At 40.8% G+C, this 15010-nt stretch overlaps 1 protein-coding gene across 2 annotated transcripts in view; it reads right to left on the bottom strand.

Moving 5' to 3' along the window:
- Positions 1-15010, bottom strand: part of KLF7 (KLF transcription factor 7) — a 92631-nt gene that overhangs the window by 42497 nt on the left and 35124 nt on the right. The window contains exon 2 of one of the 2 annotated variants that reach the window (XM_049773290.1): positions 2771-3395. In XM_049773290.1, coding sequence (XP_049629247.1) covers positions 2771-3395 — 625 coding nt within the window. The remainder of the gene's footprint in view (positions 1-2770; positions 3396-15010) is intronic. The other variant, XM_049773291.1, reaches the window with a different exon arrangement.

The raw sequence follows: 15010 nt of genomic DNA, 5'->3' as shown, positions 1-15010 counted from the left end.
CTCATCCATTTCATCCAAATTAATTCATTTTCTCTCTCCCCTTTCTCTAGTTCCATTTCTACTCTCCCTTCTCTATTTTTCTTTCGAAAAGCACCTGTTTTTTTTCCAAGCATATCTCTGTGGAAGGTTTTAAGAAGCAAAAATGCTTCTAGAGAATGCCAGGTAACTGTTTCTTATGTTATATAAGGAAAACCATGCTTGGAATCATGGCTGGTTCCAAGGTGTCAACGCTGACATGTCCATTACACTTTTTACAAATGGTATCTGGTTTCACCCCAAATAGAACAGTGTCAAAGTGAACAAAGAAAAGCGCCTTGAATTTTGGGGGTGATATTTTACTTTGACTCGCTGCTTTATTGAGTTCCCATTGAGCTATTTTCTTCAGCATTCATCACTAATCAATGCAACAGTAATAGCAACAGCCAACTCCATGGCTATCTTGAATTCTTATCATCTGCTTAATATTTTGCCTGGATTCATCACAAAAATCTAGACATGAGACACAATTGCACTTATTTGACAGCTACAGAAGTCAATACTCAGGAGATAAGGCCATTGGTGAGTTCCTAAATGCTGGACACAAGAAAGCCAGAACTCAAACCCAAGAGGACTTGCTGACCAAGCCTTGCTCTTGCCCACTCTGCAACACTGACTTTCCACAGTTCCCAATGTTTCCCCAAGTCAACTCCCCAAGAGGAAGTATCTTTTCACTTCAGTCCACCATGAAGCAGGGGCTACAGGTGCTAAGGAGCCTAATGAACTCCACTTTCCTAATGACATGGCGCAGATGGTACCCATGACACAATGCACCAAAAATGTTCTTCGGACAACTCTGTTCAGAAGTAGGGGAACAAAAAAGAAGAAAATGTTCTGAACTACCCCTCCCCACACACACACAATGATTCTGTTTCCCCATAATTGTATGACCTCTATACAAAGGAGGACAGAGTTGGCCTTTGTGTCAATAATTCAGAAATATGTCCATAATCAGTCATTCTCAAATCCCACCCAGCTCAATATTCTTGCCTTGTTCCAGTTCCTTTGGTTTCCTGGAGGAGACGGGCAATAAATCAGACCAGACTGTAATCTGGAAACTCAGCAATGTCTTGCCATGACTTTACTCATGAGTTTTGAAAAGAAAAAAACAGAAGGGGGAATGATCTCCAGGAAATAACTAGGGTTCAACAAGGGCCAATGAATAGCAACAGATTTCTCTTGGGTATAAAATGGGTCCAGAAGCTGGACCCAGACTGAGTGGTCTCTACACTGGGGCCAAAGCTTCAACAATTTCACTAGGAGACTCTTTCATGCACTACACAGGAACCAGAGGAAAAATAAAATTCAATGTGGAGGCAAACATGTCTAAGCCCCCGTGTTATCAGGAACCAACACCAGTTCTCCTCTCCTCACCTCAAGTATGACTGTGAGGTTCAAAACAGTCACAAAGGTAGCCTATTTTAGGAATGATCTTTTACAAATGCATTAAGACTCTCAATGGCCCCCATTAGAATAAAACTCCAAGAGGCCCCTGGGGCCAGATTATTTGGCAAATATTATAAAATATGTAGTTAAGGTACACATTCATGATCACAGAACCAATTTCTGGAAGAGTTAAAGTCAAACCCAGGCTGGTCTGATTCCCATGCCAAAGATCTTGGCACTATATGCTTCATTGGTAGCACCATTGCCACCATAACTGGGCACCAGAAAGACAAAACTTCCAAGAACTCTCATCTGATGCTTCTAGCTCAGGTTCACTTGCCTGTTTCTCTCTGGCATCACTCTTGGTCTACACTTTTTCTATTCCACTTACCTGTGCAAGAAACACATGTAAAGTCCACGAAAAGTCTAGAGGCCAACACTCATCAGAAACTCATTTACAACAAACAACGGCAATATTTGCTTCTAAGACACCAAGACCAAGAAGCTATACCAGTTTTAGGCCAAGAAAAAAAGTCTGGTTTCAAATCCAATCCTGCTCTCTTTCTTCTCTATCAACCCCGTTTTCTACTCCTCTCTCATGGCTCAAGAAGTGATTGGGATCACTGAGGGGGGGCGGGCTTTGCCACAGTCGCTGGGATAAAACATAACAGCAGCCTTTGCTGCCTACCCACCCTTACCACACACACACACACACACACACACACACACACACACACACACACACACACCAATGTAATCACTTTAGCAACTTCTCAGTAACAAGCTCATTAAAAAGCAATTCTACCATCTCTCCATAAAGCATGCACCACAGAACAATGTGAAAGAGGAGATGCCAATTAATTACAGAATGATCACATCTAATGAACTCGGAAGCCCGCCTGCTGTGGGGGGACTTTGATGAAACATCAGGGATGCTGAGAAAAGAAGGGTTGGTGACACTCCAGCTACCTTGCTGCACTGTTAATTCTTCCAGCTGTCCCTACTCGGACAGCAGGGCAGAGAGACCCTGTGGCACTGCCCTGGCAGACCCCTTAGGGATCAGCAGCAAAGTGACAAGTGAGGACGAGGCCTGCTTCCATTCCAGGCTGGTGCAAGATGCCTTGAAAGGTCTCTTGGCCAGCAAAGGCCAGGCCCCCACACCCATGAACAAAGGCCATCTGGAAATTGGAAGGTAACAAGAGGGTTGCAACCACCCATCCTAGGTCCTGCCATTCCTCTCCCACCTCCTGGTCATCCTCCACTTGTGGGAACACACAGACCCCCTTTCCCAGCGCAAGGCAGAAAGGCGAAGCAGAAGGAGCCACGTGCGGCCAACTTGTACCACTACCTGTGTGAGTCCTCTGGTGGGCCTTTAAGTGGGAGCTTTTAGTATAGACTTTGCGGCACCCGTTAAACTGACAACGGTGTACCCTCTTCTTGTTTTCTGGACAGGCCTCAGCCCCTGCTTGCTCACTGTCACTCTGTCCACTCTTAACGGTCCCTACAGCAGTCACTGCAGCTGCGGCGGTAGCCACCCCTCCCACCTTGACAGAGCCCAGTGCCGCCTTCTTGGCCACCAGTTTCAAGGTCACTGTGCCATCCACGGCAGACAGAGTCTGGGAGGTCTTGACCAGGTGGCGGCTGAGCTCAGGGGAGGATGGTGGCGTAAGTGAGGTCACGGCGTTGAGCTGGGCCTGGTTGACAGTGGTGTAGCTGTCCAGGGAAGAGCTGGTCGGCTGGAGGCTGAGGCAGGTCTCTGAGAGCAATTTGTCCCGAGAGAGCAGGATGTCCACAGCAGAGCTCTTGTCACAGATGGCTGCCTCCACTGGTAGTAGCAGCGGGTCCAGGTGTCGAAAGCTGTCCTCAATGCACGGAGGAGGAGAAGCGTGGAGGAAGCAGTCCAAGTCTTCCCCAAAGGTCTCTGAGATCCTCCTAGGCTCTGTCTGGAGGTAGCGCTCCAACTCAAGGCATGTCTGCAGAGGGGAACGAGGAAGGGAGAGAAACAGCTATCAGAGGCAGAGCAGATAGCAGGGGGCCAGGTGTGGGCAGGCAGGGTAGGAAGAGACAGACACAAAATGTGGTAACATGGTGGGTGCCTGAAATTCTCAGGTTAAAAGGTCAGACCTTGTGATTTGGTCCCTAAATCCTTCTAAAGAGTCTACAAAGGCCACAACACAGGATTTGGTTGTCTATAGCTGAAGAGTAATCAAAAGCATCAAGATCCAACACCATCAAAATCCCAATAACCATCCATAGGAACTTGACCTATGGTCCCTTCAATCAAGTCCAACAGGCAAGATACTCCTATTATGCCCAAAATTTCCATGTAAGCCAGATGGAATCAAAATTGGACAAGGATTTCATATCAACTGCAGGGTCCTAACTGCCTATTTCCAATAGGCACAACAAGCATGTGGCAAAATAAGTGAGTTGCACAACAGTCTCTGAAAGACAAACCAGGTGACCCTAAACCAAGAAGTGACTTCAACTTTAACAGGGCCTAGATTCCATCACCCAGTCTCTGAAGAGCAAACCATATGCCCCTAAATGAGAAGAGACCTCAACTCCAATAGAGCCAAACTCTGTGACCTGCAGGAATGCATATTGTTTTCAAGAATGCTTCTTATAAAACCTTTGATGCGGAAAACACAATCCCTATTGTTTACAAAGGGTGAAAATACAATAGATACATATATTGAGGCAAGGAGGAAGAGTCCCACGACAATGGTCTAGCATCCTTGACAATGTAATAAAAACAAGTTCAAACAGGTCGATGTGACTAGATAAAGATAGGACTTAATGTAGTTCAAACATAAGGTTTTCACCCAGTAACTAAAGAGATTAAAATTAATTAAAAATGTGTCATCTCCACAAATCTTCATCCATGTTGTTGATCAATCCTTGTAAGATGGTAGAAACACTCTTATGACCAAAGTGGGTATTTAGGTTTAGGGATGGAAGATTATCTTCAAATTTGAATTTTTCCAGAATCTTATAGAAAACTGTGGCTCCAAATTATACAATTAACTCCACTTGCTTTCATTTCTAGGGTTCAATAAGCAAACCCTGATTGTAGAGTTAAAGCCCTTATGGTGGGCTTGGATGGTGGATGGAGGCCTTTGTTCTTAGGCCCCGGGCATATGGCTCCATCCCCCATTAACTGGCGGATCTGGGTATTGAACTCACTCACAGGCAGGCTTCCAGAGAGATAACATCTTTATTCAGCCCTAGCCAACAGATGTGGCTGCTAACCATTTACGCATGCCATTCTTAGCTAGCCCTGCATCTTACTTCTTTCATCCATCTTAGCTCCAACCTCCATCCTGGCAAAAGACCAAAAAGCTAATCCTCTCTGGTCAAGCCTTATCTAACCTTTCCAAGACTCCTCCCAGGAATGGGCGGGGTCTTGCAGGTAAGATCAAGTTACCTGGGAAGAATGGGGGGATGAAGCCACACCTGATGACAAATCTAAAATGTTGTGAGTTCCTAATTCACTCTTTCCGAAGCACTTGGATGTTTGCAGCCAATGTTTTGATTGTAACTTTTATCCTGCTCAGAGTATATCTTAACGATATATCTAGTTGTGCTCTACCTGTCAAGGACATTTTGGTGACACTTCAAAAGAACTTTTTTAAACCAGTCTCCTGGGAAAACTGCATTACTGAATTTTTAAAGAGCCATATTTTTAACTATGAATCACCTTTGTATTTTACTGTTGGTGTTTAATAGTAGGCACTAATGAATGGGCCTGATCTCCATTCAACACTCATGCCATTAGTGTTCATTCAACTACAATGTTCACAGCAAGGTGCAAGAATTGCTATGTATTAAAAGGGAAGACAGTGTGATATATCTAAGTGAAATGGCTATAGGACAAACAATTATAAGCTAAAACGATGGCCTTCTAAGGATATGTGATATCAAATAAAGAAGATAATAATACAAAGCATATCACTATATGCTTAAGGAATGAGTAAAACTACATTCTACACTATATAATAAAGCGGTATCAACTGAAAATGCTATTGGAAAACACTACTTTGATTCTATTTTATTTATTGATCACATAATAGCTTGGGCTTTGTAAATTGTTACCACTTTATGTTCAAAACCAATAAATACTACCATCCTCTTAGGTCAAGTAATGGGCATTGTCCTCATTTGCTCCTTTAGCAAATGTCATCTAGAAAATTTGACTTTCCCCTTGTCATCTGTTTTTCACTGCTAGAACTATGATTTACTTCGCTCCAATACCAAATCCAATCCCTGCCTTCACTCCCCTTGATTCATTTTTGAATTTAAAAGAGTTTCACCCCTTCAAGTTCCTCATCTATTTGAAGTCACTAGTTTTCAGGCACAACGCCAGGCACCCAAAAGGTACATCATGTCTATAGAGATAAAATTGATGTTTTGTTTTGTGTTTGATGTTTCTATCTCTTCTAATCTTTACAAGTCATAAGCCATCATCTAGTGTTGGCCCTGGTTAGACATGGTCATTAAAAATAACCACAAAGACACGTCTTTAAGAAAACAAATAGAAGGTTTTTTTTTGAGCTTTGTCCAAAGGGCAGAACCACCTCTTCATGACACAGGTATGTCTCAGCTGATCTTCTGATAAAGAGTTCTTTGGACTTGCTATTTCACACTCAAGGCCTATATTGCATAATCAGTAAACATTTTATAAATATTTTGAGTTATTACATATATATTATATATTTTCTATGTAATAATAGAAAACATGTACATTTATTACATATTTTCTAACTTATTACATATTTTCTTACATGAAAGACTTAATGTCATTGAAAAATGGCCATGACTTTGAGGAAAGCTCGTATCACTTCATCTTCTAAGATCTCAGGAATCAATGATAAATAAAAAAAGTAAGGGGTCAGAATTTACCCACACATGTTAACATACATACAGAGGTATATATATATATAATTAGTATGTGCATATATAAATATAAATACATATATTTCCTAGCTCTGCTTATGAAAGCGTCTACAAAGAAACCCCAGGAACAACTCTAGCATAAATATATGGAATTCTAAATATCATTACTTATGTAGGAACCAGAGTTCCTTGGAGGCTGATTCAATGACTCTGTCAAAGAAGAAATAAATAGAAGATAAAGCCTAGAATATACTGTGATACTGGATGGAGTAAAGTGCTCATAACGTGATAGAGGTGTATTAGAAAGATTCAATAGCTAATTGGAATGAACAAACCTAGGTCAATTAGAGAAATAAAACTGAACTGAATAATGGGACATAAAGCATTGAATTAAATGTATACTGATTAACCCAGATTAAATAAATGGCTTCATAAACAAATAAAGAAGAAAGAACAGGGGCCAGGCGGTGGCGCTAGAGGTAAGGTGCCTGTCTTGCCTGCGCTAGCCTTGGACAGACCGCGGTTCAATCCCCCGCCGTCCCATATGGTCCCCCAAGCCAGGAGTGACTTCTGAGTGCATAGCCAGGAGTAACCCCTGAGTGTCACTGGTTATGGCCCAAAAACCAAAAAAAAAAAGAAAAGAAAAGAAAGAACAACCACAATTCTGTAATTATAAAATTGCAATTAATAAACATAAAGAAATGATGGAAATCAAAACCTGTCTTCTGCAAACAAATAATCACTGCTAAGAACCACTAAAACTAGTAGGTGGGAGTAAAAGAAATAAAAAAATATTGACCTAGTCTCTAAATACCCCCATTATTTATTAATTGAAAATATTAAAATAATATTTTTACGATAACCTGACACAACTCCTCTTAAACACATAATTAATGTAGGCAGAAACATCATGATTTCATAAGCTAAATAAGACATATTATTCTGCATTATTCATGACCAAAAAAAATTATATATGGGGCCAGAGTGGTGGCACAAGTGGTAGGGCGTCTACCTTGCATGCGCTAACCTCAGATGGACCATGGTTCGATCGTCCAGCATCCCATATGGTCTCCCAAGCCAGGAGCGATTTCTAAGCACATCGCCAGGAGTAACCTCTGAGCATCACCGGGTGTGGCCCCAAAACGAAATATAACTACAGCCTAATTAGGAAAAAAATCCAAAATGACAGTAAATATTGTCCAAAATAATTTATAATTTAAAAATTGCAAATGTTGAGCCACAGCAATAGCACAGTCGGTATAGTGGCATTTGTCTTGCACATGGCTGACCTGGGTTTAAACCCCGGCATCCCATATGGTCCCCTTAGCCTGCCAGGAGTGATTCCTGAGTACACAACCAGGAGTGGCCCAAAAACAAAAACAAAATGCAAATGTTAATAAGGTCACAAACAAAGGTTCTGATAAGCTGTCAATATTGGAGAAGTCCAGAAGACGTTACAACTAAATGAAATGGATTCTGGTGTGGGTGAGAAAAAAAACATCAGTGATTGGTGATCAGTGAGGAAATAGTGCCAATACATAAGTGTACAGATTAGTTAAAGGTAGTATATCAATACAAACATCCTAGGTTTTGTCACTGTACTATAAGTTTTGAAAATTAGAAGCTCTTTAAAGTGTATATGGTAAATAAATATTATTTTTGCAAATTTTCAGTAAGTCTAAATAACTACAAGAAAAGGGGAAAAAAAAGATCTATCACAAAGTAGGAGCATCTCCAGATCTTCAATTTAGATGGAGTTGAAATATTTGCACACACCCCCAGACCTGAAATCTCCTCAGCCTCAATGACATTCCTCAGTTGGCTATAGATAATAGTTGACAGATGACAATTGAATGGCATAAATTATGCCCTTTTGGCCCCTCACTTTGGCAGTTACCAGGTTTCTCTCAGTTTGGACTAACAATACTCCTTCACGCTTGAGCCAGTGAGTCAACTTCCACTTCTCAGAAATTCATGAAAGTTAGCAAAGGGAAGGAAATTGCCCGAGTGCAAAATGATTTTCTTACATGTTTATGAGTCATAGACGAGTGTTGAGAAGTCTCAGATATTTCTGCTTTGAAAACGATAGCCGCCATTTCTCCAAGTTTTCTAGTAAAAATTGCCTGGAATTTATTTTGAAATGACTGCCTTGAAATGTTTTTGTGTGTGTGTGTGTGTGTGTGTGTGTGTGTGTGTGTGTGTGTGTGTGTGTGTGTGTTTTGGTTTTTGGCCCACACCCGTTTGACGCTCAGGGGTTATGGCTATGCATTCAGAAATCGCCCCTGGCTTTGGGGTTCCACTTGGGAAGTCAGAGCAGGAACCTGGGTTGGCCACAGGCAAAAGAACCTGACCCACTGTTCTCTTGCTTCAGCCCCTGGATGAGCACTTTTAATGAGCATGTTGCAACATGCTGTGCCTTTGGTTTTTTTTTCTATTTAGCAGTGTCAAAAACCAAACCCAGGACTTTATACATGCAAGACCCATATAATATTGATATGTTACATGTATATTTCTATTCAGAAACACATGACCTGAGGACTGTGTTTTCATTATCCATTCCTTCCTGAAACAGAAAAGAAGTGGTGAAATGGCATTTTAGTAAATTTCTGAATCCTTCCATGTATGAAAAATGTGAAACAGATTGAAGAAGTAAAGAAAATCAGGGGCCCCAAGTTATATATCATGGTCTCTTAGTCTGACAGCTATGGGAATGCACTAGCCAGATAAAAGAAGAACTTGAAAGGGTTAAGCACAGGCTTTGCATGTGGGAAAAATACAGATTTGATTCTAGCACCACATGGTTTCCCACAGCAAATGGAGAGCCCCAGAGTACAGAGATAAAAGTAGCATCCCAGTATTTTCAGTGTGGCCCTAAATGACCCCAATATTATTTTTTTATTTTTGTTTTTGGGCCACACCTAGCGATGCTTAGAGGTTACTTGTTGGTCTGTGCTCAGAAATTACTCCTGGCAGGTTTGAGGGACCATATGGGATACCAGGGGTTGAACCTGGGTAGGACGCATGCAAGGCAAACACCCTACTGACTATCACTCTATCACTCTGGTCGCAATCACCCCTACGATCTGTTCTATGATCTGTTCAACTAATAAGAGCTCCAATTCCAGAGGTCTGACTTAGACAATGGCAACTGAACGCGTCTTCCAGAAACATAACGGAAGACTTTATCCCAGGCTCCATCCTAGGAGCAACATAATGACCAAGACTACCAACTACAGAAAATGGATTAAAACGACACTGAAGAACCATAACTGCTAGAACCACAAAGAAAGACTTCATAAGCTCCATTCCCTGAGCTGCACAGACACCAAGATCTCTAGATATAGAGGTCTGATTTTACCATCCAAGACAAAGCAGAAGTCTTCCACACACCAAGAAAGCAACAAGGGGAGAGTAAATGATCATGCAAGGAGCCTAGAGTTAATCCCATGACAGTATACTTCAGGGGTGGGGAAACCCTGTATCTCCTAGGTCAAGGGAATTCCCTCTACAATATCCCCAATAGTTACTGTGCCTATGCAGGGGGAAAAAGAAAAGGAAAAAAGAAGGCACAAAACAATCAATTTTCCACATGTTTATTTATCGATTGATCAATTTTTTTGACGTCTTTATTTTGGTGTGGAGATTAAGGTTGATGTCTCCAATATTATTTTATTTTATTTTATCTTGTCTTTCTCTTTCTTTTTGCACTCGAGCATGATTTGATTTCAAAACCGAGACTATTGTGTGGTTGCCTGTCTATTGCTATAGTGCTCACTGGTTATTTAATTCAATATTTCTTTCTGTATTGTGGTGTTTCAATTACCTTTTTCACATCCTCTCTCAAACTGAGGTTGGAAGCCTAAAGGGACTCCACCCATTTTCAGCATATTTGACTTTTGACTTCTTTTTTATTTTTTTTCCTCTTATTTTGTACCCCAATCTATGGCTTTTCTTTCCTTCAAACAAAACCACATACCTCATTTATCTAGTTCTGCCTCTTAAATAAAGGGGGAAACAAGGGAGGGTTCCAGGACCAAACAGACATGTGATCACTAATAGTAAGCCAGTCAAAGAGGGGTCCACCTACTCTAGCAGCCCAGGGGGTGATGGTGGGGTATATGGGTTGTAGGAAGGGAACTGGAATGGGGGAGGACATATTTGGTGATGAGTATTCCCCTGATTCAATGTTAATATGTACCTAAAATACTACTGTGAAAGATATGTAAGCCATTATGGAAAAAAAATTGTGTTTTTAATCAGAAACTTTCTTTGACTTACATGTATTATTATTATATCAATTATATTATATGTTATGTTACTATATTATATTATGTTAGTTTACCTCTTTATGTTAATCAATTTTGTCTCTTGAATAAATTCTTACAGTAAAAAAAATGAAGAAAAGGGGGCCGGAGAAATAGTATGAAGGTAGGGCTTTTGCCTTGCATGCAGAAGGACAGTGGTTTGAATCCTGGCATGCCATATGGTCTCCGGAGACTGCCAGGAGTGATTTCTGAGCGTAGAGCCAGGAGTAACCCCTGAGCGCTGCTGAGTGTGACCCAAAAAACAACAACAACAAAAATGAAGAAAAAAGAAACCCTATTCCTGACATACCTTCTCTATGATCAGTTCCAAATGCACGATCCAAGGACAATCCAAGTCTTGTAGCACAAAAAGAATTTGCAAAAATTTCAGTTGGCAAAAAGACATTCTTTTCTCTTTTTCCTGTTTTGGCTTGGGGGGGGGGGATGCTCACCTGGTAATGCTCAAAAGTTAGTTCTGGCACAGACCTTGGCGATCCCTCCAAGCAGTACCTAGAGAACCAGTCAGTACCAGGGACTGAACCCAGGCCACTTGAATGGCAAGCAGGAGCACCAGCCCACTGAGCTATTTGCCCTCACAAGTTATTTTATTGGATCAATAAATATGTAAGAAATGTGGTCATAAAGGAATACAAGGATACCAAGTGGCTTTTGTTCAACTTGCCCTTGTCTTATCGCAGGTCACATAAAACTTGCCAGGCTGGATTATAAACATGTCCAGTTACTTTTCCCATTTCCCCTGCAAGCTCCCCAGAGTTTTTCTTGATATCTTTCTCTTTTCCTTACTTTCCCCTCATGTTTATAAGCTTGAGACAACTTTACATCTGTCCTCTTATCACTTATTCTTTTCTTCAAAGTTCAAAATTAAGTCAGAGCTAGAAAAAATATTGAATATTGGTCTAGAGTGCATGTCTGGTACGCACAGGTCCTGGGTATGATGTTGGAACTACAAGGCCTCCCCAGTGACAGGAGAGAAGATGAGAAGAAAGATATGGAAGGAAGGAAGATGTGGATCGAGGGAGAGGGGGAGCGAGGGAGGGAAGAAGGGAGGGAAGAATCAGAAATACAGTTCTAACAGATAAAGCATTTGCTTTGCACATTGCTGGCCCTTGTTCAATCTCTAGCATTCACGTGGTCCCCAGAAAAGTGCCAGAAGTGATTAGGAGTAAGTCCTGAACACTGCCAGATATAACGAAAAGAAAGCCCTCCTCCAAAAAAAAAAAATAATGATGATAATAAAAGGAAGGAAGAAAGGAGAGACAGGAGCTGATTGTCAAGTATTTAAAGACACTCTGCATTAATTCTGAAAAATTATACATCCCTAAATGAATCTAAAAGCCCTAAAACCCCACAGATTGGTGGTATGTCTGGTTTATTAAGACTGTGATCTCCTTACAAAGAATTACAATATTTCTTATATTGCAACAGTCCTCAAAACAATAATAAAAATATTTCTCTAGAAATGTCCAAATACCCACTTCTGACAACTCATAGGTAGTAATCTTTAAACATTCAAAGTGATAGAAGCTTGTAAGATAGAGAAATTTCCTAATGAATGAGCTAGAAGAACAATGGAAATAACCCAGAGGAGGAATGTATGTATCAAGCCCTTGACAGACAGACAGACACACACACACACACACACACACACACACACACACACACACACACAATTATATCACAGCCTCTATCATCAGCGTCTTTCTTTTTGGGATTTTTTTTTTATGTTTTTTTGAGCCATACCCGTTTGATGCTCGGGGGTTATTCATAGCTAAGTACTCAGAAATTGCCCCTGGCTTGGGGGGACCATATGGGACACCGGGGGATTGAACTGCGGTCCTTCCTTGGCTAGCACTTGCAAGGCAGACACCTTACCTCTAGCGCCACCTTACCGGCCCCCATCAGCATCTTTCTAACACTATCCATGTTTAGTTGGGAAAGATGCTAGTTTAAGCTACTCAGTGTCATTTTTTATAAACCAAGTGGTTAGTATTTTAAAAGTTCTCATTTTTCATTGTCTTTTTGACTTGAACACTCTTTCTGTGTTCTGATGACCAAAGTCTATTGTTCCAACATTTTTGCCACCACCAATAACTATGCTATTTTAAAGAATCCTTTAGAGTCATTGGATTTGGGTAAAATCAAATTAGTGGATAAGGAAAAAAAGAAATTAAAAAAATTACATTTTAGGGACTGGAGAGATAGCACAGCAGTAGAACATTCCAGCATCCCATATGGTCCCCTAGCCTGCCAGGGGCTATTTCTGAGTACAGAGTCAGGAGCAGAACTCAGGTTCCTGAGCATTGCCAGGTGTGACCCAACCCCCCCCCCAAATCAGTCAATTAATTAAGTTTAAAAAATAAAAATTGCATTTTAGAGACCATATAGATGAAGACCAGGAGGATCAGTCCATGGCAAGAAGCTTGCCATGAATAGTGGAGCAGTGTAGTTAGTGCAGAGAAGGGATCACTGTGACAATGATAGTTGGAAATGATCATTTTGAACTGAAAATAAAGAGAGAGAGAGAGAGAGAGAGAGAGAGAGTTAAATGCCTAGCCCAAAGAGAGGGTAGGTGGGAAACTGGGAACTTGGTGGTGGCAGGAAATGTTCATGGGTGAAGAAGGTGGACACTGTAAGATAAGAGTGAAATCCAATCATGAGCAACTTTGTCATCACAGTGTTTAAATGAAAGGAAAAAAAATCTAACAAAAAATTGCATGTTATTAATGACTTTTGGAAAATAATATAGAGTAAATGAAATAAAACGTGTTTACTACAACTTATATCATCTTCAACTTTAGCCATTTAGCCTGCTGTCTTTGATTCTAGTTATTCCACCTTTCACTTACCCAAAGACCAAGAGTTAAAAGTACAGAGACAGAACAAATGGAAGAAGCTTAGAGATGGAAATGTGAAAATAGAGTCCTTTGCTTCATGAAAGCTTTAAAAGTCATGCTTCCTCTCAAGTCAGACTTTGATATGACAATGACACTCTTGATAATGATGACAATCATGATGCTGATGATCCTGCCAGTGAGAAAAGGGAGAACTTGAGTTCCCAGAAAGAATGTGCACTCTGGTAATTGCACATGCAGGTGAGCTGCACGTGAGTGCCCATGGGACGCTTTTCCTGACATTTATTAGGTATGGTTTTGGTCATGTGCTATTAACCATGGTGCCACCGTCCCCAAAGAGTCTAAAGTACAAAAATGGGGAGTTGAATCCCTTACCTTCCTCTTGGGAATGCCCCAATGCTTAATGACTTTTTGTGTGTTTTGAGATCTTCACACACATCCCAGAAAGGAAATTCAAAGGGCCACAAACACATGTCCTGGCAGGAGAGTCATATTAGAATTCTGTTCTAAAATGATCTATGAAAAGACAAATTGTTGTCTGGCTTTTTTTGTTTGTTTCGTGTTTGGGTCACACCCGGCAGTGCTCAGGGGTTACTCCTGGCTCCACGCTCAGAAATTGCTCTTGGCAGGCACGGGACGGGACGGGACACCATTATGGGATGCCGGGATTTGAACCAATGACCTTCTTCATGAAAGGCAAATGCCTTACCTCCTTACCTCCGGCCCCTTGTCTGGATTTTTTTATTAGATGTTTTTATTAGACTAACTTTTCATACTTTTAGGCCAAATCTCTTTTTCTGATACCTAAACCAATTTGAAAACCTCCATAAGCTTGCAGGAGCTGATATTTATGGGAACTTCCTACATGTTTTTCCCTTTGGAGGGTGACATGATGTAATGGACCTGACATGTTTCTAGTCTCTGAAATTAGGTCAGAGCTGAAGGATGTGAAAGGAAGTAGTGAGTAGGCTAGAGAGTCCTGGCACCAATTTTTTTCTCAGGGGCTGGAGGAGGGGCCAGAGACCTATGATTCATAGACTTAAGGAGCCCTAGGAAGAATGTCAGAAATCAACTCTGGGGTCCTTCATCCTCATACTCCATATTTCCAAATCAGATTTGAAAAAAAAATTCTAATACTTTCTTAATGGCTAAGAAAATATAGTGATATGAGACAACAGACAATCCCATATAATTTAGGAAGTGATTGAAATGATAGATACTTTAAAATTACCTTACCTTGGCTTTCATGGCCAAAAAGAAAAAAAATTATCAGGGTGGCAGGTTAGGAGTGAATAAATTTTGTCTAGAAAATGTGGATAAGCAAGTATAGAAGTGAAAATCTCTTACTGCATTTTTTAGCTATTAGGTTAAAAAAAAACCACATCAATAACACATCCCAGAAGCACAACAGTGTTCCACATGCATGTCAGAACTGCTGAGCTCCCAAAATCTCTACATTGCTGTAGCCAATATAAGCTAAGATTCCTTCCCACTGTGAGAAATATCTACTGGTTG

Source organism: Suncus etruscus, chromosome 5, assembly GCF_024139225.1.
Source record: "Suncus etruscus isolate mSunEtr1 chromosome 5, mSunEtr1.pri.cur, whole genome shotgun sequence".
NCBI lineage: Eukaryota > Metazoa > Chordata > Mammalia > Eulipotyphla > Soricidae > Suncus > Suncus etruscus.
This window is presented reverse-complemented; position numbering and strand designations above follow the sequence as displayed.